Below are 27348 nucleotides of genomic sequence, written 5' to 3'. Positions count from 1 at the left end.
TTGTGTATATGCATTGATTCGTCGACCAGTTTCCATGTAATTTATTTATTTTTATGTTAAGGAATCCCATTATCATATATTTTAATTTCTGATAAAAAAGAGCAAATACAGATACCACTGTTTGCTCAATCCAAAACCAGCTCTGCACGAGAAAGTAGTAGGACAAGGTGGATCCCCACTGTTAGCATCGCTACAATTCGGAAACTGTGAAGTTTGTAAAGGGAAGGAATTAGCCACTATCATTGGCCAATGGCCAGTCCATTGCTCGTTTCAACGTCCAGCGACGACACTACTACTACGTACTACATTAGTTGTGCCTTTCTAGTCCTAGATTTACTGTTAAAAAACAGTATGCCTTTCTGTTTCAATTACAGGGCCAAATGTGCCGTTCAAATCAGTGTGCCAATACGACAAAATGAGAACTATCTAAACTCACCCAATTTAGATAGATAGCCAGCCATGCCACATTCTAGTTGACAAAAACATTGTATCGGCAAGCCAAGCATAAAAAAGAAAAAAAAGCCTTTGTCATATAACTAATATCTTATAGGTTCAAGTGGGACAAAAGAAGCATACATAGGTATATTCCAGGGGACATTATTTTCCAGAGATATTTACTTTCTATTTTTTTCATTCTCATTTTCTTTTGTTACTTTCTTTTTTCAAAAGACATCAAACAAGGATCTCAATCACAATTAATAAATGCTCACACAATCAAAAAGCTGCCCATCCTGATGCCGCGGTCTTCGTTGATCCTGATCCAGTTGCTGAGGGAAGATTTCTCTGCAAATCCCAACAAGCAATGTGCTATGAACACAACGTTCACATTTAAACACAGATTGAAATCAATCACTTGGCATACAAATTTACTACATATATTAGTAAAAAAAGGTGAGGTTTAGTAGAGCAAGAGATTATTCGGTATGCTTTCTGTCTGGGAAGTCTATCAACCAAGTGAACACAAGCAGGCATGAAGATAAGTTTATTGTAGTAGAAAATAGCATATCAAAATTTATAATCCATGTGATTCCTACCAGATGAGATCAGCACCTCAAGTTTTGGACCAGCAACGAAGTTTATAACAATGTCTCTGGATAAACATAGAAAACCGGTGACCATATAATAAGCACATATCAATGATCCCTCAAAGAATTGTAATATCCAACATAAACTACTTGGGCACATCATGTAACAAGACTAAACAGGAGCCTGAGCAGTTAGCAAATCATTTTTTCAGGGATCCTTACATGATCAATTCATTTGCTATGTCAATCCGGCTAACATTTTGTGAATGAAATCCATATCAATCTTTCTTATTACAGAGTGACATTTGCTAAAATATTCTACAAATTTGCCACTTAATGCAGGCCATCTCATGTTTTTAGCTTTAATTAGGCAAAAATGATACATGCAGTCAATAGCAGAGAACAGAAATAGGCAGCCATAAGAAGACCACCGTGCCTCTCTTTTTTTATAAGTAAGAAGACCACCGTGCCTCTTTCTGCAAACTAAACTAAAGATTTCCTACCTCCGCATTAGGGAAGAGAAAGCATGTCATTCTTTTTAATAAAAGAGATCAGCATAAAATGGAAATGCAAGATTTTGCATTTCAGGGCAAGCAGTTACAACATATTGAGTTTCAAGTTCTCATAAAATGTGAATCACGAGGGAGATAATGAGGGTGAAGGGTTGAGGGCAAACCTCAAGTGGAGAAAGGTCTGACAAAGGATCATTAGAATGTCTCACATTTTCCTTAGATTCCTTGAGATCGACCCCATGGTGACTGGCAGAGGTCATCCGAGCAGCAGCAGGATCATTGGGAGGAGGAGGGAGTGGAGACCTAATTTTTCCCACCCCAGTGGGTGGTGGGGCAAGGCCCAAAGCTTTAGGCTTTCCAGTTCCAGAAAGTCCCCCTGTCAAACCAGCCGCTGAAAGCATACCAGTTCCACTAGTTTGTTTGGGCTTCACATTTATCCGGATTGTTTCTCCTTCCTATAATAAAAGCATGTTTAAGTCAATTCCATCCAGAAATAGAACCGGAGAAAAAATTTAAGCCGTCAAAAGGTCGAACAAAGGCAGGTTGAAGAAAGATCGCCGCCCTCAGTGTATCAAAGTCTATGCCAATAATAACTAATAATCACTCTTTTTTTTTATAGGTAATAATTAATAAGCACTCTTCTATTCAAAACATAAAATTCACACAAATGCACTACACTCATTTTACAAAATCAAACATGATTCCAGTCCAACACATTCAACTGTACAAAGATAAACACCACCACTACTCTTAGAAACTTACAGACACCGATTGCACTAACTGCACATTCATCTACACCCGAAATGAAAATTTTCTCACAAATTAACGACACATACCAAATACCGCATTCAATTTTGCATCAAACTAAGCAAAAAAACAAAACAAAAAAAAAATAGAATTTTTTTAACAACAATTTCTCAGATTCTATTCAACAGAAATCATACCTTCAATCTATGATTAACAGCGGGATGGATATCGATGTGAGTATCGTCAGTGGCCTCCCCACTCTCGTTCTTCTCGTGCTCTCTCCGGACGTACTTGTCGTGGTCGGAGAGCGCCACGTTGAAATCGAAAGCCTCGTTGCGCTCCGCGAAGCCGAGCCCCACGAAGGCGTGCTTGCCCCGGCCGTCCTCGATCTTGAGGACGAAGTAGCGTGACGAGTCAAGAACGGTCTCGACGGAGCTCTCGCGGGGCTGGTCGGGTAAGACGAAGCAGGCGGCGAAGAGGTCCCCCGATGCCGGGTCCTCGAGCCGGATCTCGCAGCGGGCCTTGCAGGAAACGACCCGAAGGCGACCCGACCAGATCTTATCGGACTGGAGCCAATCGCCGCACTTATAACCGCCGGAGGTGGTCCGAGGCGGAATTTTGTAGACGGCCACCTCCCGGACCACCAAAAGGGTCTGCTCCAAGGCGGCCTCATCGTCCTCCTCCTCCAGCTGGTTAAACGACATAGTTCTTTCGAGTTTCTTCTGGGAATTGAGAATGTAGGTAATTTTCACTTTTGGGGGAAGAATGAATGATGAGAAAGCAAAGGAAATTATGGGGGGGCGGGGTGGGGGGTCACATGGTGAGGAGGAAGAAGGTATATCAAAATCAAATGAGAGAGAGAGAGAGAGACGTGGGTTTGAAGAGTGTTTGAAAGGTATCCTCCTACCTTTTTTTTATTTTTATTTTTTTTTAAGTTTTTAAATAGTGAGATAGGATAATTTTAAATGAGTTAGAATAAAATATTATTAAAATATTAATTTTTAATATTATTATTATTTTAAAATTTAAAAAAATTAAATTATTTATTATATTTTATATAAAATTTTAAAAAAATTATAATTATAAGATGAGATAAAATCATCTCTAAATTTAAACAGACCTTTGAAAATTAATATTGCACAGAAAGAAGAAAGAACCACCATCTACTAAACAAGGGCTGGTTTTTGCACAAAATCGAATGATATTATCTTATCTTATATAATTGTTATAATTTTTCTAAACTCTCACATAAGATATAATAAATAATTTAATTTTTTAAAATTTCAATACAAAAATTATATTATAACAATATTTTATTCGATTTTCAATAAAACAACTCATTTCATTTCATCTCAATTACGTAACTATCTACAAAATTTCTACGTAATTTAATGACTTAGGCCTCTGTTATACAGATGAATTGGGACGAGAAATACGTAAATAGTAAATAAATAGTTTGAATTAAAATATTTTATTAGATTTTAAAAAATAAGAAATAAAAAGTTAAATAAAAATATTAGAGTAATTAGATATAGTCATGAAGTGTGTAAATACCATATAATTTTTTTGAAAAAGAGTAAGACCTACTATTAAAAAATTAATTATTTTTATGTAAATTCTATATTTACTTACTTTTTTCATGTGGATTGAGCGGCTTCATGACTGCAAATATCATTTTTCAAAATATTATGATCTTTAAAGTTAAAATATTATTATAATATCATTTTATAACGTTCATTTTGTTTTGAGATTTTAAAAGTTGAATTATTTTATGTGTTTTGTTTAGAAGTTTAGAAAAATTATAATGATTAGATGAAAATTTTAAAAATTTAAAATTAAAAAATATTTGTGTTTAAATGATGTTTAAATATTGAGATGTGATGAGTTGAAATCATTTGTAAAATCGAATAAGACCTGATTGAACAAGGAAAAAAAACCGGATATATGATTTAGAGATTTAAGATTTTAGGTCAAATACATCAAGTAAAGGGAAATGTTATAAGGAAGTCTTATCCTACATATTTTCACCTAATTAATATGTAACTTGTCATTTTTATCATCTATTTAAATACACATATATTTAAGCATTAAAATAAAAAGATAAAAATGAAAAATTACACATTGATTACGTGAAGTGTGTAATGTAAAACTTTTATGTAGAATTTTTCATGAAGAGAAATATTATTAATTGAAAATTAATAATTATTAGCCATTTTTTTAAATATAAGTGATATAATACTTTCAGTTAGTTGTGTACACACTGTTTTTAACAACGCAATATACTATGAAATAATAGGATCCTTAATAAAAATAAGGAGCATATTATTTGATAATTATATTTGATCAAATTAAAAAAATAATAATTTTGTCATCTTTTCATAATTTAGAATTTCCTCAAAAGAGAACTTATTTGGAAATTAGTTTTTATCGAGGAAAATACAAGATTTCTTTATTAAAACTTAAAACTTTTAGTTACGAAACGATATCTCTTTAGGTCTCTTTTATAGGAAGTTAAATAAAATATTATTAAAATATAATTTTTTATTTTAAAATTTATATAAAAATTTAAAATAATTAAATAAAATGAAATAAGATGATTATGATTTATATAATCAAACTAGGCGGTAGTGTTAGGTATCATTTTCCATCGATCCAGCGAAGTTCCCTGAACCGGGATGGGCTTGGGTGGGGAATAATGGTTTGGGCCTCGAGAGCAGTAAATAAAAAAGAAACCAAGGGTTTCTTTGGAACAGGAACAAATTGGGAGGACCGTTAAAGCCCTGGCCATTGTTTATCTTCTTCACGAATTCCCTCTGTTAAACCCTAGCACGAAGACTGTTGGGCAAGGTACTTGATTCTTCTTGTTACGATTCTGTTGGTTTTATATCCGCTTTTAGGTGTTTGATTTTGGCATTTTATGTGGGATTTCAGTGGATAGAACGACCGGTGAAAATGTATCTCCAGTTTTACATAAACGAGAATGGCGACAAAATCTATACTACTAAGGTACGGCTTTGTATCCAGTTTTGAACGGCGTTGTGTCCGTTTAAGCTTGTAGGTGTTTGTGGGTGTCGAGTGTATAAGCACACATGTGAACACCCCCCCCCCCCTCCATCTTCAGAAAATATTTATTTAATGCAGTGAAAGAAATCAATGTATTTCCTTTCATAAATGTGCCGTTTGGCATTAGTGGATGGTGCTTTATTTTTCTTGTTTTATTTTCTTACGAGCTAGTTTAAATTTAACGCAAGTAGGCTAACAATTATTTATTTAAATGGTGCTGTAGGTCATGTGTATTTACAATGCAGTGCTTAAGTGTCAGCGTAAAGGAGTACTAATGCAGTTGAAAATCTTTGTTCGGTAATGAAAAATGTGATTTTTTTTGTTCAAAAACTCATCTTAATAATAAGAGAAACTCTTTGGACTAGCCCAGTTGTTGTTGGAGGAAAAACAGCCCACCAATCAAAATGAGACACATAAGATTATGGAGGTTGTTTATAATGGAAGAAAAACAACTGATTATTTCCCTCCCCCGTTCCAGCACTATACCGAAGCTTATTTTTTTTCCCAGAAATTCCTCTTGTTTCACCCCTTCTTGTTACTTATCAAAACAATAAAAAATAATAATGTGTTAGAAAATGTAAATAGAAATTGAGGACTCTAACTGTTTATAAAAATGTCAGACATAATATTTTGAAGAATTGCATGCTAAGGAACGTTCCAGAACGTCAATAGTGTAGGTGCAGCAACTTCAAGCCCGATTTCGACCTTGATGCAGCCAGTATATCTCAAAACTCAAAACATGAAAGTTGTAGAGCTTTTTCTTGGTGTTCCATAGCATCTTGAATCATCTCAATCTGAGCTCGGATGAGAGAGTTATGCCCAGATTATGAAGTGATGTCGAAACTGTCCAAAATTGCCTAATTTGGGTTCTTTGCCCAGTTGCGCCGGTTCTTTGCCGTCGGGGATGAGTGGGGTGCTGTCGAATTTGGGTTGGGATGGAGTGGGTGCCGTCGCGTGGTGGGTTCGAATAGGAAGAAGAGAAGGAAGAAAGGGGAATTGGATGGGCTGTTCGGGTGTAGTGGGATGCATGGCAATTTTCCAAACCAAGCTGACATGTCGCATTCTGATTGGTGGGCTGATTTTCTGCGATGGGCAGATGGGCTGTTGCCCAGGTTTTCTCTAATAGAACTAGTCGAGGTGTGTTAGAACCAGGTCTGGTTGTAATTTTGTTAAAGAATAAATTTGTGCATTCTCATTAATGAAGTTCTGGATTGGGGGGTTGCCAGGTTGGTTTTGATAGGTTTAAAATGGCGGACATGTCTGATATATCCACATTGAGTGATACTGACTTGTTAGGTGTCAGTTCATTAGTTTTTAAGAATGGAGATGGATGAGTAAAACTTCTGACTTTTCTTATCAATTTTAGGTTCATAATCTGTGATACCCAATATTGAGTGAGCATATGGCGAATGGGATCTAGCATTACTTGGAAGGGACAAGTTCTTGCTCTTTAACGTGATTTTAAGGGGCTCCAATTGTACCATTTGAGTAGTCCTTTTGGAGTATGGCCTAGATGTGGCTTGGGCCTTCCTTGGGTCATTACAAATGGTATGTGAGCTAATACTAATGGGAAATGTGGGACTTGAATCGTGCCACCTATGATGGAAAGGCCCGACAAAATGTTGGGGATTTTTTTTTTTTTATAGGTTTAAGCACAGAGCCTGTCAAGACGTACGACCTTGTCACCACTCGACAAAATTGAGCAAGTATAGGTGGTGAATAAGATCTCACGTTGTTTGTGAGGGAGAAGTTCTTGCTCTTTATAATGATTTCATGGGCTTCGGTTGTAGCATTTGACTAGTATTTTTGTAACATGGCCCAAATGTGGCTTGAGCCTTTTTGGGTCGTTGCATAACCATATTTTCTTTATAATGCGAGTTCAAGAGAGGACTAATGAAGCTATTAAATATATTACTGTCAGGGTGCTGGGATATTGACATTGATATTTTTTGTTAGTTTGAATTTGTTATAAAACTTAGTACTCAAATTGGATACCAGAGAGCTAAACTCTAGGACATAATAAAACCAGTTGATTTTAATTCATTAACACATCTTGCGTTCACGCCATTAAATTGAGGTTTTAGTTGAAAACTAAGGGTAATTAAGATTTCTTGGGGAATTGCTTATGTTATTTTTAAATCTGCTTGGTATTGATGCAAAAGACTTCACGTCCTATACCCCATTGAATCCTGATATATAATCATTGAAATCTACATGATCTGGGGATTTGTTTTCCAGTGGGTGGGTTTTGGAGAGTATTTGTGGATGGATGCTGCATGAAAAATTTGTTACTGAATGTAGTTTAAGGTTGATTTGGTTAGTCTTTCTTCTCCAGCGTACTCTATCCGTGGATGAAAGCTCACATATGTCTTTCTTGCTCTCTTCTCGCACTCCAACTTGGTGTATGTTTTATGTTGAACTCTCATTTTTATGTTTTATGTTGAACTCTCCCTTGTTGACTGTCATTTTTTTTTTCTTTATAAAGAAAGAATCACCACTTAAACTGGCAACACAATCTGCTCATCCAGGTAATTTAGTTCTATTAATTTGAGAGTACATGCCAACTCCGGTTCTACTGTTTTCTGGAAACATTATGATAGGATACTGCACATGCATGTATAGAGGTAAAAAATGTAAATAAATAATTTATTGATGAAAGCTCTATAAAGTCATTGTGCAGGTAATCAAGCTTTAAGAAGTTCTAAGGGCTGAAAACTGTTCTACATTCTCTAGAGCCAAGTTTGAAAAATCAAGGCAAGGGAGTGCAAGAATAACCCCATTTTCATCAAAGAAACTCGAGTGGAGAGATTGCAATCCCAAGTTGCAAAGGCTGAGCTTTTATTAGGAGCATGATTTCTAGTGTTTTTTTTTAAGCAAAGAGTGAGGATAAATGACCCAGCAAAGGGTGGCGGTATAGTGTGAGAGATGGACCACGCTTTTAGGGCCACGTGCCTTTCGGGAAATTTGATGTCTCCTACCTTATTAACTCAGCCACCAAGATGGCCATTTTTCTCTACATGTGAATTGTCACTTAGTTTGAAGTCATCCCCATTCCCATTTCTTGCCAAGGCTAGTGCTAGTGCTATTGCTCATGGTCGTGGTTTTCCTTATATTAGCCAACAGATTGATAATTTGGAAAAAAACAGGGGCAACCCTTCTCAATTTCATTCTCTGTTCCATCGTCTGCTGCTGGGTGATATTAGCTGCTGCTGCTGCAGTGACGACGGCGGCAGCAGCAACAACAACAACAATAATGGTGGTTGGAATAATCCTTACGGTTCTGAGGGATCTTGGTGGTGGCATGACGATTCTTCACAGTCTCATTACCCTTTTCTCGTGGTATTAATACTCTGCTGGTCCATGTTATGCTGCTTCTGGCACTTGCAATTTGCCAAATCTGCTCTCGCAAGAACTACTACTACTGGTGCTTTTACCTCTCAGGAGGAGTCTGAGTCATTGGAGCCACGGTCTGTCTGGGAAGTAAAGGGAGGTGAGTGGACCAAGCTCATCCCTGATAATTATTATGATGCATACATTGTTGCCCAACTTGATACTGGAGCTGGTATTAGATTCACTCAATCCTTCATCCAAGAGAGGGTATGGTTGTGCTGCAGAGATCTCTTTATGCGTTTGATGCTCCCAGAAGGTTTTCCACACAGTGTAACCAATGATTACTTGGAATACTCGCTATGGAGAGGAGTCCAGGGCATCGCTAGCCAAGTCAGCGGCGTGCTTGCCACGCAGTCCTTGCTCTATGCCATTGGATTAGGGAAAGGAGCCATCCCTACTGCTGCTGCTGTCAACTGGGTTCTCAAAGATGGAATTGGGTATCTCAGCAAAATTATGCTCTCCAAGTACGGGAGGCATTTTGATGTTAATCCCAAGGGATGGAGGTTGTTTGCTGATCTTTTGGAAAATGCTGCTTTCGGACTGGAGATGCTGACTCCTGCTTTTCCACATCTTTTTGTTCCCATTGGTGCTGCTGCTGGAGCAGGACGCTCAGCTGCTGCACTCATCCAGGCTGCTACCAGGAGCTGTTTCTATGCTGGTTTTGCCGCTCAAAGGAACTTTGCTGAGGTAATTGCCAAGGGTGAAGCTCAAGGAATGGTGAGCAAATCTATTGGTATCATGCTTGGTATAGCATTGGGTAATTCCATTGGTTCCTCCACATCTCTTGCTCTTGCTTCTTTTAGTGTGGTTACTTGGATTCACATGTTTTGCAATCTGAAGTCATATCAATCCATTCAACTGAGGACTTTAAATCCTTATCGTGCAAGTTTGATATTTAGTGAATATCTCCATAGTGGCCAAGCTCCTCCAACCAAAGAAGTCAATGATGAGGAACCCCTTTTCCCAGCTCTTCCATTTCTTAATTTCAATTCTTTGTACAAAGCACAACCAGTTGTCCTATCATCCCAGGCAAAGGATGCAGCTGCCGAAATTGAGTGCCGGCTGCAGCTCGGATCTAAGCTCAGTGATCTTGTCAGCAACAAAGAGGATTTACTCGCTTTGTTGAATCTGTATAGAAATGAAGGCTACATTTTGGTTGAGCAAATGGGAAGATTCTGCGTAGTGCTTAAAGAAAGTTCTTTACCCCATGACATGCTCAAGGCATTGTTCCATGTCAATTATATGTACTGGTTGGAGAAAAGTATGGCAATTGAAGCAAGAAGTGCTTCCTATGACTGTCGAACTGGGGGGAGGCTGCAAATATCTCTAGAGTATGTTCAAAGGGAGTTCAACCATGTCAAGAATGATGGGGAATCAGTCGGTTGGGTCATGGATGGCCTTATTGCAAGGCCTTTACCTAACAGGATTCGAGTAGGGAATGCGGCCTCGTCTTTTGCTTCTTGATACGAACCTCTGCCTCTGGATGACAATTTCCATCTGCATTCAGTTGAACAATTTTAAATATTGCTAACAAATAGAACAAATAATCAATATTTTCAAGTGTGCAATAAAATGGGAATTATCTTTTATTTTTTATTTTTTTAAAAAATAAAATGTCGTGTTCACACTGGCCATCTCTGGAACCTGAAAAAGGCTTCCTGGGCAAATCTCTCCCGCCCTCCCTCCCTCCCTAATGTTAGATCCTAATGTTGCTAAAACTCCCATACCTATTAGCACTGTCATTTTACAAAGGATGATGACCAATTTGCCTCGTTTCTGTTTCTTCTCTTCTTTCTTGAAGCAGCTACATTCCGATTTGGCTCACTCTACCATGCGCAATTTTATGACCTGTTAAAACGGCAAAAAGTCATTCTTCAGTTTCTCATTTGTTTCTCCTTTGCCTTCGCATGATGAACTGTAAAGGATCCTTCCTTCGGCAACGATATATATATATAAATTTTAATTTTTTAATGTATCAATCGAACTCGAAGACTCGTACCAAAAAGGATGGAGTCATGGAGATCATATAAGTTCTCCTTTTCTCATGCATGCGTCGCCATTTCCATCTTTCCAGAGTCACTGTCCCTCCGTCCTCCTGCGACTCTGAATTAGCATTTACGTTCACAATTCACAAACTCAGCACATATTAACCCACAAACTCAGCGCATACCATAATCAACATGCTTGACCAAAATTATTTACGTGGTAAACATGTATCTTTGGCGTGTTCCCTTTGACATTTCTGAGCCAATAATTGCGAACTGAAAGTTTATAGCTGTAAATATTGCCGACATTTTTTGGTGGGGAAAAAGAAGGATGATTGAGCTTTCGAGCTGGGTTCTCATCAATCACTTTGAAGATTTTTGAGCTGGGTTTTCATCAATCTCTTTCAATACTGCTTTTTAAGCTGGCAAGTGGCAACTGTCGGTGCCAATTCTTTCGTTTGATACAAACCCTTCAGCATTACCTTACCTTCTTACCCTTCCTGTCCCTCTCACTATTCTTGCTTCATTTATGCCACTAGATGTGTCAGTCAGAGGTTCAGGTTTCGCATAACTCAGTTGTTTTCAAAGTACTGCTACTGTTTCATTTGGTAAGTTGTTTCATTGTTTATATACTTGTTTCATCTGACATTATCTGACAGGGATCGGGTTATATGGGTCTTTGCATTTTTCATAGGAAGGCCCGCCCAGAACATGGGGTGGGGGCCGGGGGCCATGGAAGCGTACAACTTGTCAGTGGGGTTACTTGATTTCCGTGGCATTCGATTTTAATGCAATTGTACAAGCGTTTCTTGGATATAATTTTGATCTGGTTGCAGTTTTGGTTCGATATTTGCAGTTTTGTCGAGCATTTCCAGTTCTCACCTACTTTGCGTTGATTTCAGGTTACCTAAATTTGATACCTTGGTGCCATTTTTGAGAAACTTGTAACGAAAAAAACTGAGGCAATTCTGCAGTGAAACGTATAAAGAGTGCTTTTGGTGTAAAGATAGTTGTATTGGGTTGTTTACAATCAATCAATTCGAATTTATAGATTTGATGTTGAGCTTCTGCATGTTGCGGTCACGGTAGAAGGGTGGTGGTTTTTCGTTCAGAAAAATGATGAGGGGAAGAGCTGATGAAAACCAAAAGAAGCGGTTGGTTACTTTGATATTAACTTTAGTGATCTTTGGCGGTTTTCTTTACGTGTATTCTCGCAAAGACGGTTCATCTGCTTTAGAATATGGCAGTAAATCTTTAAAAAAAATTGGTTCTTCTTATTGGAGTGGGGATGATGATGCTGATGAATCTTCCTTCAAACCTGGTGAAGATGGAGAGGATGCTGTCATGCTAAAGAGCATTCCAGTGAGTTTTTCATGCCCGAGTTTATTCTAGCAGATTCATGTACGCTGATGTCAAATTGAAATATTATAAGTTTGTTTGCTCCTAAATATGACATTGAAGGTTTGTGATGATCGACTGTCGGAGTTGATTCCTTGCTTAGACAGAAATCTCATATACCAGACAAGGTTGAAGCTGGATCTGTCCCTGATGGAGCACTACGAGAGACATTGCCCACTTCCCGAGAGACGCTATAATTGTTTGATTCCTCCTCCACCAGGGTACAAGGTGAGATGTCCTGCTTGAGTTTTTTTTTTTTTTTTTTGTTAAATGGAAATCGAGGAACTGCATGTTGTTTGGCCTCTAGATACAGGTAGAATTGCATTGCTAGCTTTCTGTTAATCTTTATGGAAACAGATACCAATCAAATGGCCAATAAGCAGGGATGAGGTATGGAAAGCAAATATACCTCATACCCACCTGGCAACTGAGAAGTCTGACCAGAACTGGATGACTGTCAAAGGTGAAAAGATTTCCTTTCCTGGAGGTGGAACTCACTTCCATTATGGAGCTGATAAGTACATTGCATCAATTGCTAATGTAAGTCAAATGCTCTTTCACAGTAGGGGGGAATATCAATCATATAAGTTAAGGATTCTTTCCTGCGAGTAAAGCAATGACTAATCCATGGTTTGCACTGGCAGATGCTCAACTTTCCAAATTATAATTTAAACAATAAGGGAAGCATCCGGACAGTCCTTGATGTTGGCTGTGGAGTTGCCAGTTTTGGAGGATACCTGCTTTCCTCTGATATTATTGCAATGTCATTAGCACCAAATGATGTTCATCAAAACCAGATCCAGTTTGCCTTAGAGAGAGGAATTCCTGCATATCTTGGTGTTTTAGGCACAAAGAGACTCCCTTGGCCAAGTCAATCTTTTGAACTTGCGCATTGTTCCCGCTGTAGGATTGATTGGATTCAAAGGGATGGCATCCTTCTTCTTGAGCTGGATAGGTTACTTAGACCAGGAGGTTATTTTGTCTACTCATCTCCAGAAGCTTATGCACAGGATGAAGAGGATCTGAGAATATGGAAAGAAATGAGTGGCCTTGTGGAACGCATGTGCTGGAAAATAGCTGCTAAAAGGAATCAAACTGTTATTTGGGTCAAGCCCCTGACTAATGATTGTTACATGGAAAGAGAGCCCGGGACCCAACCTCCCCTCTGCAGATCCGATAATGACCCAGACGCTGTGTGGGATATGCATATGGAAGCTTGCATCACACCTTACGCCGAATGTCAGTACTGCTACCGCTATTTATTATTATGAAAAGTTCGATCATATTTTCATGCACTAATCTAAAACATCACCTAATAGAACTATGCATGCACAATTTTTTGATAGTCTGGGGGATGATTGCAAAAATTGATAGTTTGGGGGATGGTTTCAAATTGAGTGGTAGTTTGAGCGGGGTTTCTGCGTCTTTCCCCTAAAAACCAATAATATTTAGTTACATACTCTTAAGTCAGTTTTGGACATTGCAATAGTGATTATCATGTCGTCAGTTTGTTTAGTTTGTGCAGTACAAGCTGTTTACTTCTTTTGGAGAGGGTAGGCTTAGGGAAAAGCCGATGTTGTGTTTGTGGTACCATAGTGCATGAACATCAGACCGAAGCTGCTTGCTGCACTACACTGATCTATAAACTACTCTGGAATCTCTTGGATCAGTTTATACTTTAGAGTTTATATCATATTTTATGGTTTTGTTCTAATACCTAAGCAACATTTACTTGTATTAAAAACTTGTCTTAATTTGTTGGACTGCATTATCAATTTTCCCTAACTTCATGAGATCATGATTGGAAATTGAAAAGTTATTAACAAAATAGTTTGTTGATCTAATCAGACAACCAGAGAGGAAGAGGAAGTAGTTTGGCTCCTTGGCCAGCTCGATTAATAACTCCACCCCCACGGCTAGCTGATTTCGGATATTCTAATGAAATGTTTGAAAAGGACACAGTAAGTTTTTGCACAATCTCCATCTGTTTCATGTAACGACAGACACACAAGAACTTGGTGAATGACTAAATTGAGGTGGTACAGGAAGTTTGGCAACAAAGAGTTGAGAATTACTGGACTCTTTTGAGCTCGAAGATCAAGTCTGACACTCTGAGGAACTTGATGGACATGAAGGCAAACATCGGTTCATTTGCAGCTGCTCTGAAGGACAAAGATGTATGGGTCATGAATGTGGTGCCAAAAGATGGACCTAACACTCTTAAGATAGTGTATGATAGAGGCCTGATAGGGACGGTTCACGACTGGTATGTTCAATAATTTTTTCTTTGATCTTTTTGAGAAGTAATAAACAATTCATTATGGTGATATGATGTAACCAACAAAACAAAAGATCACTAGGATAATTTGCAAAACGATGGCTTATTTGCAAAGTAGTTGAAAAATTAACTATAACCTTGTGAGATTTTGAATCATTTTTTTCTCTTGGTGGTGCTCTTTAGGCCGGTTAAAAAAAGGACGGCATGTAGACTTCGAAAACTTACCGTAGGAAAAATCATTGTATTCCAATTAGAAAATCGTTTGGCATTACTTAGGGCAAAGTCATCCCAAGCATGATCAACAACTTCGGGCCTTCTTATATTGTACTTAAATACTGATACTCCTTTGGGAGAGAATGACAGGTGTGAAGCCTTCTCAACCTACCCACGAACTTATGATCTACTTCATGCTTGGACTGTCTTCTCTGATATTGGAAGGAAAGGCTGCAGTGTCGAGGACCTATTGATCGAGATGGATCGGATGCTTAGACCGAAAGGTTTCGTTATTGTCCGTGATAAGCGATCAGTGGTGGAGTTCATAAAGAAGTATCTCCAAATGTTACACTGGGAGGCAGTGGCTACAACTGATGCAGGCCGAGACGTGTTGCAAGATGAGGAGGATGATACAGTTTTGATGATCCAAAAGAAGATGTGGCTTACAAGTGAGAGCCTCAGGGAGTTGGAATAGCATGAAACATAGTCATGCATGGCTACTGAGATGACCCTAACAGTGCTCACCCACATTATATCCATTCTGTATATGGAAATTGGAAGTTTTTTTTTTGTTTTTTTAATCTTTTTCATTAGGAAAGTAGGGGGGCTCCCAGGGTATTATAATGAAATTGGCTTTACGAAGAAATTCTGAAAGAGCTTGTATGTTAGTTATCTCTCCATTTTCTTAGTCCTCTTTCCATCGGACAAAAACATGAAAAAAAGTTTTTTTTTAGTATGCTTTTATTCCTTCGCAGTTCCTGGAAAGGGTATGCACTAAGGTTGTACAAAAACCGGCAAAATTGGCAGTTTTGGCCGGCTGCCAGAACAGGAGACCGGCCGAAACTGACAAGAAACCAATTGGAGGGCGGCAGTATTTTATCAAAACCGACGTCGACTGATTCGACGTTGGTTCGAACTAGGGATAAACCGTTGAAATGGCTGACAATGGTTTTCCTATTTTTATTTTATTTTATACCTATACAAAAACAACGTCATTTCATTTGAATGAGTGAAACGACATCGTTTTAGAGTTTAGAAACAAAAAAAAACAAATAATAATAACGGAACAGCGGTGCCATTTCAAGATGTGATTAATAAAACCTCCATTTTTTTCTTCTTTCCCCCCTCTTTTTCTTTCTCACTCTTATGTTTTCTCCTCTGCAACTCTTCTTCCCAAACTCATGGCAGATGACGTGGCTTCCCTCCTCCATCATAGAGACACCAATGGCAGACCGAAGAATCACACCGATGCACGTCAAGACCAAGACTATCAATTTTCTCTCCCTCGATCGACCGGTTCTGAGTATCACCCAACAATATCGGTTTGGCACCAAAACCCCGATCCCAACGATTTTCACCTATTCACTGAGATGGAGCTTTTAGGACTTGAGATTCTGGTCGAAAATACCCTCCTATCGGTAATTTTCACAAAATTTAAGCCGTCATGGAAAACGCAAGGCCTCTCTAACTGTTCAAAAAACAGTAGCAACCATAGATGCATGCTGTAAATACCAGGTGAGAATGTTAATGGCTTTGCCACGGTATGGCACATGAATTGCTGAAAAAGTTGAGAAACGTTCCAGCCACAAGAAAAGGGTGGGGTGCAGTCAGAAACCCAGTAATTAAGGTTTAAATATGTTAGATTGTTATGAGCTTGTTCACTGAAATTCATGGAACAGGCAGGCACGACATAAATTACCCAAAAAAAATAAAGGTCCTACAAAATTGAGATTGAAGTCCCACCCACTGTTTATCGTCAAATTCCACATTCTTCATTTGTCTCTCAAGAGAAGGAAAAATTTCATTCTTCTTTCAGGCAGATTTCAATTTGGCAGATGTTGAGGCCAGATGGGAAAGGGTTCTATGCCCCACAAACATCAAAAAAGCTCCCAAGAAGCCAAGAGTCTTCAATGTTGTAAATAGATCCCACTGTACACGAAATAGGTACTATTAAATACACAAGCATATTAAAAGAACTCAAAATAGGAGAAAACTGTATATTTAGGTGGTGCCCGTTTTGGAAATAACATTAAAAAAAAAAAAAAAACACTAATTAACCTTTGCAAAATGCATTAAAATATCAACACTTCACGATTTGATAATAAGATTATTCTCTCCCAAAGATTCTGAAAATAGGCTTCCTTACCAGAGGTCAAAACCCCAAAAGGAGCAGATCAAAGCACAAAAGTAAAAGACATACCTTCAACCAGAACAGCGCATATAGCAAAAGAACTGCTGCAATGCCAAGATGGAAAAGGATGGCAAATGTCACTGGTACCGCCGAAGTAGGGAAGTTTTTTAGATTCACCCCGATGTGTAATAGCTGTTGAAGACATCAAAGCAGGTTAACTTAATACATCCCTCAATGTCTTGGAATACTCTTAAGGGACTTAAAAATAGATGAATTGCATTCAAAAAAGTGACAATCATGCGTGAGAATGTCTTGACATCATATGCACAACATAAATGCCATTAGAACATTAGGTCATTAGCAACAAAAGATCAACCGGAGAATAGCACAAAACCAGTTAAAAGAAGATTATTTACAAAGGCATGGAGCTTAACGTGAATTACCAAGTTGTCATTTGTATAAAAATTTTGATGTCTAAGCAACAAGAACTTGACATCCAGCTCAGGCTAGTCGGTATTAGACCAATTTCTATATATGGTGTCTGGACACCATTCGTTTAATCCAGGGCTCAAGAAGTGAATTGCCAAAAAAAACTTAGCGGACACAATATTTTAAACAAAACAATTTAATGAGAAGAATTCTTAATGCAAAACTCACCCCAATCAAAAATCCAACAAATGGCAAAAGGGTAAGACCCAGAAAAGCTAGAGAGAGTTCCTTAGGTGGGCGCTTTTCTGGAGCCCTGAAGATGTGGGTTATCTCTGCTTTAGGCCCATATCTTGAGTAAGGATCAACAGGTCGTGCAGGAGGATGGGGTGCCTTCTCAGGTGCTTCGGGTAGATCTAGTTCGACATGGCCAACAGCCCGCAAAATGGAGTTCTCCTGGAAAAGAATATACAAATTTGCTTGGACTACCAGAAACATATTAAGAGAGAATTTGGGATGAAATGCAGTGCTCACCATGACAGCATCACCAACAGTTAACTGAATATCATATTGGCCAGAGAGATAGAAAAACTTCTCAACCAGTCCTAGAAAATCCTGCAAAATAAATTGCCAACAATGAGCAAAATAAAGAATCCTAGTTTTTAAAAATCAAGGGTAATTGGTTCATTGATTGATAACCATGCTACCTGATGCTGGAGATATCTACATGCAACTTGAAACAAAGTTCTAAGTCTTAACTGTTTTAGTCCAAAAAAAGGCACTTGACAATAGTCTAGGCACATGCATTCCAGTTTCCTAGAACCAAAAAGTAGCCAGTACAGGCACCCTTCAAGATAAACAATTTCCAAACCAATCTTAAATAGTTAGATCACATTAAAGATTATTGCATTCTTAGGCTCCCTTTCCTAGTGTACAGAGGTGCTGCAAATGCATCAAGTACTCCACATTTAAATTTTAGGTGTATCCTAGTAATCAACATAATATGTGAATTATGTGCGTAGTGCGGGTGTATATGTGTGCTGTGTGAATGTGTGCTTTTGTAATACATTATCTTCGAGAAGTAGCCAGAGCATCCCCAAAACTCTTGTTTGCAACAGGAGTCCTCATTGCCTAGACATTGAAGGTTTATTTTGCTAGAAACAGTACAAAAGTGAAGTTATATCGAATACAAAGCCTAGCCATTTCAGTGAGCAGGCAAAGAATATGAAAATGAAATTTTTTGCATTTATCATGTGCCAGATCACACATTGCACCATCTGTGCCATAGTCCATAATGCTTTGAGAGAGAGAGAGAGAGAGAGAGAGAGAGAGGTGAGGGTAGAAGGTTTTATTTTTTAATATATAATAGAGGTAAAAGTTTCGTTGAAATGAGCTATAAAGAAATAAAAATTAACAGGTAATACACGAAACTTAACTAGAATTATCTCAACCACATATTGCACCACCTGTGCCATGGTCCATTCTTTGGGAGGGGCGAGGGTACAGAAGGCTTTGTTTTAAATTTTTTTTTTTCCAAATGTAATGGTGTGGAACGTTTTATGAAATGAGCTATAAATAAAATATAATTAACAAGTAATCCAAGAAACTTAACTAGAATTATCTCAAACTGTTTGCCAGAGTTCCCCACCACAAATATGTGTTCAACCTCGGTCTCATGCCTCAACTTGAGGAATACCTGCACGCAGCAAACATCACAACCAACTAAATTTGGATTTAATTCATTCGAAAGGCAGACAAAAAAAAACGACAAACCTGATGTGGCTTAAAAAACTTCCCACGAGGAGTGGTTAATTGAAAGGATAGTCTCAGTTTTTGGAGATGGTTTGCAGATAATGATACAGAAGTTTCCCCAGCCAGATCAAGCCTGAATGGGTCCATGGCGTAGAAGATGCACCGAGTTAAAGTTATATGCATGAAGCAAAACTCATAAATGTAGAGGGATAGAGCATGATATGATAAAGTAACAAGGAAAAGAAAGTCCAGATAGATATTATGATGGCATGAATCCAGCAAATGAGTTACTAGTCAGCATTATTATTTCATATAATATAACAAAAAACAGTAGAAAGGGCATAACATACTTCTTCTGGGTTTCTATGCTGCCAAGATCACTATCAAGTACTGCAATTTCTGCATTGTCAGTTTTGATAACTCCGGTAACAAATAGTGGAACTTGAGTTTGTCCACCAGTTGTATAAACTTTTTTGTCGACAGAATCATGAAGCACAATCTGTTTAGTTCAACATGTGTGAACTCAGCACCAGTTGTAGTTTAAATCTTGATGTATTTGGAACCCAAAAACAAAAAGGTTACCTCAAAAACAAAGATGTAATTTCCAACATCAACACTCTTGGGCAAAACATCTAATAAATGAACCGCATTTTCTGGGTCAAACCTGAGTTCCTATGTTATAATTACACACAACAAAGCATCAAACCAAGTTAGGTAATCACAGTCAACATCTCAGATGATATCTAAAGACTCAAATGAACGTAAATGAACAAATCTCACCCAACAAAAAGCCCAAAATAAATAAGCCCTTTCCTACCTGGGTCTCAATTACGGAAGAATCCTTTGAACCAGAAATGAAGGCTTGCATGAGCTTCACTGTTAAAGGTGGCGCGCTAGATCCAAGCACAGTATCCACTTTAACCTGATCAAATTTTATAAATCGCAAAACAGCTTAATTTTGAGTTTAATATAAAACCTCTATCAACCAGAAGAACAAACAGTAGCCACTTATTGCTGTAATGGTAAAGAGAACCACGGTTGAAAAGTTGGATGCAGAGGTGATGAGAGATGCAAGCAACTGCATCAATTTTCACAATTGCTGATAGATGCAGGTCGAATAAAATATGACATGAGAAAAATATTTTTTCTATAAGTAAAAGTAAAATTTTATTGATATAAAAGGCATCGCAAAAGTACACTGGTGGTATACAACAAACATGCCTAATTACATCTAAGTATGACATGAGAAAAATATGATTAAAATCTATGTAAATTTTACACTGATTCATATGTGCAGATCTGTCATTTAAAATCCAACAAAGGTTGGAACTGAATTTATATATAATTGATCTCTTTTCATGCAGTTCAGTGTGCTACCATCTTGCTTAGAGGGTACCACCATGCTTATAATTTTCAAATAATACAGAATTAAGAGCATGATACCTAAAAATTCACCAACTACTTGAAAATCATACATACAAAATGAAAAACCAAATTTTCAAGGGCTAGATTTTTTAAGAGATTTAGAGAAGTTGACACGCCTTTAACTGGTCTTTCTTGGTTAATGAAAGCACCGTAGCTGGAAGTGACAAAATCAGTGGGACAGAAACCCTGCACCACCAAAGGAAAGATTAAAAGATTGGAATAGAATAAATGACCACTTTGTAACTTCCTATCTAAAACATTTATGTAGCAAACTAATATGTAAATGTCTGCCACATATTCAAACTATGTTGTGAAGCTCCAGTAACAACCAAAAGCCATTCATATCCAAATGTTTTCATTTCCCAAACTTTACGTAATGAAGGAAAAATATGAACTGAAAAAAAAAAGAACCATTAAAAGATTATAAAATACAATACACATATACATGTTTAGACATACAAATTAAATCTAAGATCAGTAGTAGTTAAGGTAGAAACCAATTCATAGAATATGATTAGTAAAAAGTGCAAGAAATAAAACAATATTGGTGCTTTTCAAGCAAGCTCTTGCCTATTGCTTTCCAAGCAAGCCAACGAGTCTATTTGGTTGAAGAAGTCTTTGGAATTTCCAGGAATTCCAATTCCAAGGAAGAATTTTGCCAAACCCAATATCTTGTTGCCTGAAAGCTGAAAAACACAAAAGCGAAGCATCACCAGATAGTCCAACAGAACTTCAGAACAATAACACCATTAAAAATAAGTATATTATCACTGACATTGATAGTTCCAGAAGTCACAGATGCAAATGCTGTCAACCCTCTAATAACTGCGGATGTAGTCGAAAGAGGACCATGATGCTCACGTGCATCAACAAGTTTCTCATCAAAGTAAAAGGATCCATCATCTACAGACAGGTGATATAGTCATATAAGTAAACAATTAAATGAGGTATCAATAAGACTGAAGACAGAAGATGAATTTATAAAACATCAAGATCCTACTAATTTATAGATTATCAGCTTGGTTATAAGTCATTTTAAAATCTGGAACAAATAGTAAATGCACACACAGAACATAATTCTATTAATATGAGTAATGATGTACAATAAGTGGAAGATATACAGACAGAAATCAAAGGGACAGATCAAGAATACAAGCAAGAAAATAATGAATTGAGACATTCTAATTTAAACTAAGCAAGAAAAGAATACATGTTCAAACATAACTTTAATATAACCCTAATTATTAATTAAACAAAACGGTGCTGCTAAAGACCAGGTCCTGTTACCACCCTTCACCCATTTGTAGGAGTTTGATGAGGACCTCTCCCGATGGTCATTGAACTATCTTCTCTAATTGCCTCAGCCAGTGCTATTTTCAGCATTGTTGAACCATAAGGCACCATTTTGGTACATTCATTCACTTGTATGCTCCGCATGAACAAACCAAATTTGTTTCCTACAGTCGCCCTTTTTCTATCTGTATTTCCTACGATCCCCTTATTCAGTAGATAAGTTGAATTGCATAATGGTAAGGCATCCCTTTAGTCTTACATTTGCAGCCTAAAATAAAGCATCCATTAAAGCTTTAGGAATTAATACTTTCAGTCCACAAGAAAATTCAAATAAAATATGACCATCAATCACCACCCAATGCAACAGCTTTCTAAATACAGATGGACCCAACCACGGGAGTTCCAAGTCCAATATCATCTTCTTCTTTTTTGATAGGTAATCAATAAAAGAGATAAATAACCAAGTCCAATATCATCTGAACCTTACTAGAACTACTAATGCACTTCTTCCCCCACAAAAACTCACTGCATGCACATGTAACTAGCAATAACAATAGTGCTGCTTCAACACTATTTTGTTATGCTTTGAAGCTGTTTCTAGGTTGGAAATGAATTGGGTTGGGCTAGAGCAGGTTCGTGTGGGTACTGTTTAATGTTGTATCTGCAGAAAGAGCTAGAAATCTGTAGACCACCTTTTACTCCATCATTCTTTTGAGAACTTGTAGCCAAGAATATTACAAGTAATTTCTAGCAGTAAAGCAAGCAATGACAGAAAAGAAGTAGAAATCACATACTTGGAAGGTAGAAGTGTAGAATTATCAAAATCCAAAGGAGCTTTTTTAAGGGGAAGACAGAGCTACACATACCATATTTCTCAATGCTGTCAAAGAGCTTCACTATATCATTCTTTAATGTAACAATCTGCTAATTGTAACCACATATAAGATATGGAATATGCAAGTATAAACAATGTCTAGAAGGTAAACCCATATTAGAAGCAACAAACTAGCTATGACAACACTAGATAAAGTATGATTTACAGGCAAGTGCACCAGGATACCAATAGCAAGAAAAAAAATAGGTGCAGATTATTGGAAAAGTAGAGTTTATTTTACAAGTTTTCTTCCAGCCTTAGTCACTAGATTAAGTAATTCAGTAATTCAAACTCAGGATGGGTTAGAAGGTATGGGAACCAAGTTAAAGACTCGCCACTACCAGTGTTGGTAACACCACCTCTCACACAATTCATCCAAAAAGGGGCCATTAGATTGTCCTCAACATCACCTTTATACAAAATTAAGAAATGAAAAAAAGAAACATATATCAAACTTAATAATTTATAACTCAAGGCTCAAGCACCAAAAAATAAATCAAAGGCACATTTTTAGTTAAAAGGATGGTGAAACTAACAACAAATGAGAAATGGGATGTGTATCAAATTAGTAAAAGCTAATATCTCCCATCAGGGTCATTTAGGATTAGGATCATTAACCAATTACAGTCCCGCTAAGGTAACACTCCAAATAAATAATTTATAAAGCTTTACTTCTAACAATAGTAAAATTTTGTTAAGAGCATGTGGAGAATGGCCATATAACTACCTGACCTAGATGGCAATCATCAAAGCCTGTATTTGTGATTTAGTGAAATACCATAGATCGCAATCATGTTTGATACAAAAGCTTTAGCAAGTAAACTTGCTCAAGGAATAGGGGTCTTCGCACTTAATAAATGCAAACCCTCTAACTCTAGAAGGTAAGCGAACTCAAGATGTCTTGATCAACATAAATATAACAATACTAAACCAATGTTTTAGGTTCATATAACATTCAAAAGTTTCTCTCAAAACAAAGAATTGAAAGAATGTAAATTACCAAGGAGTGATCAATTTCAGAAGATGCTAAAGATATAACTCCAGCAAGTGCTTCAAGGGCTAATCCTGAAAGAAGCACAATTATTCCAGGTCATGATCATAACCCAACTCAGAGAATCCTAAATGATAAAAAAATACACCAAATATGAACATGAGTAGGAACTTTTCATTCCTGACTTAAGTATATAACCACTTTTCAGGAATAAAACCAAAGCTGATACAACAAATGTTACAAATGCTATACACAATGACATCATACAATATAATGACTCCTGATAAATCATTACCAGCGGCATAGGTACTAGATTCAGGATTACTTGAACTGTAGCGCCACCTTCCATCACTCTGACTCAAAGCCTGCCAATGATGAATGGCATATGGTCAAACATTCAAAAGATAAACCTTTTATTAGAAAAGGGATACAAAAAAGGGACTTCAAAGATGAAAATTTAAAAGAGACTAGGATCAGCTCCTGTATGATCCTCCCATCCCCAGCCAAATCCAACTGTGTTAACATCCTATTGAAAGCAGATGTGAAGCCCTGTCTGAATGGCAAGTTTACAATGGTAGCTAGTACCACCTTAGAAACACTGCAAGGTGGTAATAGGTCCTACAGAAACCTACCTTGATTGAACGGAAAATTCCATCAGCATCACCAAGAAGTACATCAACTCTAGAATTTTGATCCTGCACCAATAATTAATTAAACAAATTGTTTTAGAAGCATCAATCAATAACGTGTGAACTGCTATGCTAAGTATATACAAGTTAAAAACCTCTAAAGAGAAACAAATCCCTTTCAAAATCAATAAAACAAAACAACTTTACAACCACCAAATTTAATGAAAGCTAGACAAATGAGGAACTATAAAGAAGGATTAGAGAAATTTTTTATGACTAATTGAAATTTTGGGCCAAACTTTTAAGTTGGAATAAAAATATCAAAATTAGAGAATACATCCTGACAAATTGTGCGATTGTTACCTTAATAAGTACCAAACTACTTATTGAGTAGTAGAAGTCGAGCAATGAATTTCCATCATTGACAACAGCTTTAAGCCTTGAAGTGATGTCCTTTAAAAGAAAAATATAATTAAGAATCAGGTGAGATTTATCGCCACATTTATCAAAAGCAACGACTTGCAAGGCAAGTTGAGAACAACACATCAGTGCAAGGGCCACAGGATACCTGGAAGATTGCCTCATCAATCTTGCATTCCAATATGCTATTAACTTTTAGTGCGAAGAATAAATCTTTTGTAGTAGAAGATGATGACTCAAGAGTTTCAGATACAGATTGGCAAGAACCAGTGCCTATGTCAGGCTTTTTTTGGATTCCAAGTATCCCAAATGTTCTTAAGGCCTCGTATGTCTCTTCTAAGCTGGTAACATAAAATATCACACTGAATAGTTAATTTCCATCAAACACAAATGATCAAACCTCAAAGCCCATGCAAAAGATTTAGCAACATTAAGACTCATAATATACCAAAGATTGCACAACAACGGCGATTATTCAAGATCCAGTTATTTCCATTTTTTCACTTAGGAGACAAAGCTACCAAACTAAGGGTTTTGTTAGGGCTTTATGGAACTTAGATGAAAATCCTCCAGCTTCTAACTGAAGCAAAAGCCTTGATAGAAGGCCAAATGATCCTAAACGAGAAAGCATTCAAATACACGCTATTTTCTAGAAGACACGTTCTCGTGTTGACACCAGAATCAAATTTTAAATCTTACTAATACACTACCAAGACACCTTTATCTCCCTTTGACCTCCCCGAGAGATTCAAGTCCAGATTACTTCGCTCGCTCCAAATGAACTAAACAAAAAATTACTTACACACAGATTCAGTGAGGGTTCAGTTATGCTTTATTGACGTCCAAATCTTACATTTACGGGACTAAAATCCAAAAACAGCACTAATTCAGTTCACCTCACAGAATATTCAAATTCCATTTTCGATACATTTCTACAGCTTCCTCGTCACTCAAACAGAGAATGATCGAAACGAACAACATAGACTAATAAGACATCAAAGTGAGGGCGCTAATTAGGGTTCCGCTAACCTTCCGAAAGACCCATCGGCGGGCGTGAAGAGCTCCAAGGCCGCAGATCGATGGGATTCTGAGATTGGCTGAAAGATCGATGCAGCCTCGCAAAGCGAAATTGCCAAGACCAGCACCAGAGATCCGACTAGGTTTCTGGCCATTCCTGCAATAACAACAACAAACAAACAAACAAATCAAGCAACCACTTCAGCTATACATATACACATTTCCAAAATACAAGCACAAAGGCATATATACGTGTTATATAAACTTATGTGCGTGTAACTGTGTGGTTTATTAGCGAAACCCTAGGGTTTTAGATCGAGGAAGCGTGATCGTACTGGAGAGGCCGGGAGTGCTGTGCGTGTGAGAGGGTCGAGTGAGTCTACGCACGCGACGACTATTGACTAGAGAGAGCTGCGAACGAAGAGGACGAGCAGTGCGCCGAGTTTTTTACTAACGATTATTAATTTATTGGATTAATTTTTATTTTTCAGAATTATCATAATTGAATTACGAGTATCCCAGTTCAGACTGCGAAATGGGCTGATCTTTTGGATTTAGCCCAATTTTAGGTCATGGATGGGCAATTAGATTTTGCTTCCATTTAGAAAGTGAAATGAAATGAGATAATATAATTTTAAATAAAAATTAAAAGTTAAATAAAATATTATTTTTTAATATTATTATTTTTTAAAAATTTAAAAAATTTGAATTGTTTATTATATTTTATGTAAAAATTTAAAAAAATTATAATTATGAGATGAGACTGTTTCTGTATCTATACAGAATATTTATCTTTAAAAAAATTTATTTATAAATCTTATTTTTAACACGTTCAATACATCGTTGTCCTGAAAGTTTTCTATATCGTTGATGTAAAAGCTTTTTACATCAATTATATTAAAAACTATTAGTATTTTAATATTTTTAAAATTAGTATGGATCTTTGTAACATTCCAGTAAAATATCCAAACTACATAACCTTTACTCTAAAAAGACTAGTCAATGATGCAATTGGAACCCTATTGGAACCTTATAAAGAGCAAGAACTTCTATTTCTCAAACAATGTGGGATCCTATACACACTTACCCTTATACATATCATATGGGGTATCACAATCTCACTATAAATAGTTTGTTAACATTTCGACTTATCTGTAACAAAACTCTTTTATTTTTTTTTATTTTTTTTTAAATGAGAGGACGGTACCCTAATTTTAATGATAAACCCTCACTTATGGCAAAAGAATACCGTGATTACAATCTGATACTTGGGGGTTACAAAAATACCAAAACCCAAGTATGCAAAAGACACTAAAATTAACCAAAAACAAAACAAAACAATTATAAAGATAACCTAATAAATGAAAAAGCTCAAGTAAAGACGTGTAACTAACATGCACTTATTTTCTTCTCAAATATGGCAAACCGCCCTTATCAAGTCTTAAGGAGCCTCTAGCCGACCTTGGAAGATCCAATACAAAAGAATAAATAACATTACTCCCTTTAGCACTAGATTTAGTCAGAAAATCAGTAACCGCATTACACGCTCTATATATGTGTCAACATGTGAAACGAATCTGACCAAGAATGCTCATAATTTCTTCACAGTAGTCTTCTATATACCGCAAACCACGTCTTCTCTTTCCAATTCAGTCAATAATCAATTTTGAGTCAATTTCAATCTCAATAGTATCAAAACCCATACGACTAGCATGTCTCAAGCCATAAAGCAAACCCATAACCTCAGCATGATTATTAGAGCCACAACCAATACGAGCA

At 37.0% G+C, this 27348-nt stretch overlaps 4 protein-coding genes across 12 annotated transcripts; 2 read left to right on the top strand and 2 right to left on the bottom strand.

The window, feature by feature from the left end:
* Window positions 1–505: 505 nt before the first annotated feature.
* Window positions 506–3135, bottom strand: LOC108995955 (uncharacterized protein At1g03900-like). Of its 2 annotated transcripts, XM_018971634.2 has the most exons (4): window positions 2482–3135; window positions 1702–1992; window positions 1035–1090; window positions 506–783 (listed from the first exon to the last, which is right to left on the bottom strand). In XM_018971634.2, exons 1-3 carry the CDS (start codon window positions 2986–2988, stop codon window positions 1052–1054), a joined length of 837 nt encoding a protein of 278 aa, XP_018827179.1. In that variant the 5' UTR covers window positions 2989–3135; the 3' UTR covers window positions 506–783; window positions 1035–1051. The 2 variants fall into 2 exon arrangements, with proteins under 2 accessions (XP_018827179.1, XP_018827178.1); XM_018971633.2 differs by lacking the exon at window positions 1035–1090 and having other exon boundaries at window positions 2482–3132.
* A 1893-nt stretch (window positions 3136–5028) lies between these two features.
* On the top strand, window positions 5029–10326 carry LOC108995975 (protein root UVB sensitive 1, chloroplastic). Of its 6 annotated transcripts, none has more exons than XM_035692623.1 (4): window positions 5029–5131; window positions 5216–5290; window positions 7833–7875; window positions 8028–10326. In XM_035692623.1, exon 4 carries the CDS (start codon window positions 8273–8275, stop codon window positions 10199–10201), a length of 1929 nt encoding a protein of 642 aa, XP_035548516.1. In that variant the 5' UTR covers window positions 5029–5131; window positions 5216–5290; window positions 7833–7875; window positions 8028–8272; the 3' UTR covers window positions 10202–10326. The 6 variants fall into 6 exon arrangements, with proteins under 6 accessions (XP_035548516.1, XP_035548688.1, XP_035548331.1 ...); XM_035692795.1 differs by having other exon boundaries at window positions 8017–10326; XM_035692438.1 differs by lacking the exon at window positions 7833–7875 and adding an exon at window positions 5571–5644.
* Window positions 10327–11526: 1200 nt separating this feature from the next.
* Window positions 11527–15344, top strand: LOC108995978 (probable methyltransferase PMT8). 2 transcript variants are annotated; one of them, XM_035693839.1, is made up of 8 exons: window positions 11531–11624; window positions 11774–12084; window positions 12184–12348; window positions 12478–12660; window positions 12765–13359; window positions 13969–14081; window positions 14166–14386; window positions 14762–15302. In XM_035693839.1, the coding sequence occupies exons 2-8, from the start codon at window positions 11839–11841 to the stop codon at window positions 15084–15086; spliced, it is 1848 nt and encodes a 615-aa protein (XP_035549732.1). In that variant the 5' UTR covers window positions 11531–11624; window positions 11774–11838; the 3' UTR covers window positions 15087–15302. The 2 variants fall into 2 exon arrangements, with proteins under 2 accessions (XP_018827222.1, XP_035549732.1); XM_018971677.2 differs by having other exon boundaries at window positions 11527–12084; window positions 14762–15344.
* An 869-nt stretch (window positions 15345–16213) lies between these two features.
* Window positions 16214–26016, bottom strand: LOC108996013 (dolichyl-diphosphooligosaccharide--protein glycosyltransferase subunit 2-like). Of its 2 annotated transcripts, none has more exons than XM_018971728.2 (20): window positions 25905–26016; window positions 25582–25726; window positions 24701–24893; window positions 24496–24585; window positions 24136–24198; window positions 23799–23868; window positions 23513–23577; window positions 22505–22559; window positions 21121–21248; window positions 20916–21031; window positions 20462–20531; window positions 19738–19842; window positions 19503–19592; window positions 19271–19419; window positions 18942–19053; window positions 18781–18864; window positions 17703–17783; window positions 17400–17624; window positions 16812–16934; window positions 16214–16540 (listed from the first exon to the last, which is right to left on the bottom strand). In XM_018971728.2, exons 2-20 carry the CDS (start codon window positions 25722–25724, stop codon window positions 16424–16426), a joined length of 2079 nt encoding a protein of 692 aa, XP_018827273.1. In that variant the 5' UTR covers window positions 25725–25726; window positions 25905–26016; the 3' UTR covers window positions 16214–16423. The 2 variants fall into 2 exon arrangements, with proteins under 2 accessions (XP_018827273.1, XP_035548209.1); XM_035692316.1 differs by lacking the exon at window positions 25905–26016 and adding an exon at window positions 25822–25838.
* Between the last annotated feature and the right edge of the window lie 1332 nt (window positions 26017–27348).

Source organism: Juglans regia, chromosome 1 (assembly GCF_001411555.2).
Source record: "Juglans regia cultivar Chandler chromosome 1, Walnut 2.0, whole genome shotgun sequence".
NCBI classification, from domain to species: domain Eukaryota; kingdom Viridiplantae; phylum Streptophyta; class Magnoliopsida; order Fagales; family Juglandaceae; genus Juglans; species Juglans regia.
This window is presented reverse-complemented; position numbering and strand designations above follow the sequence as displayed.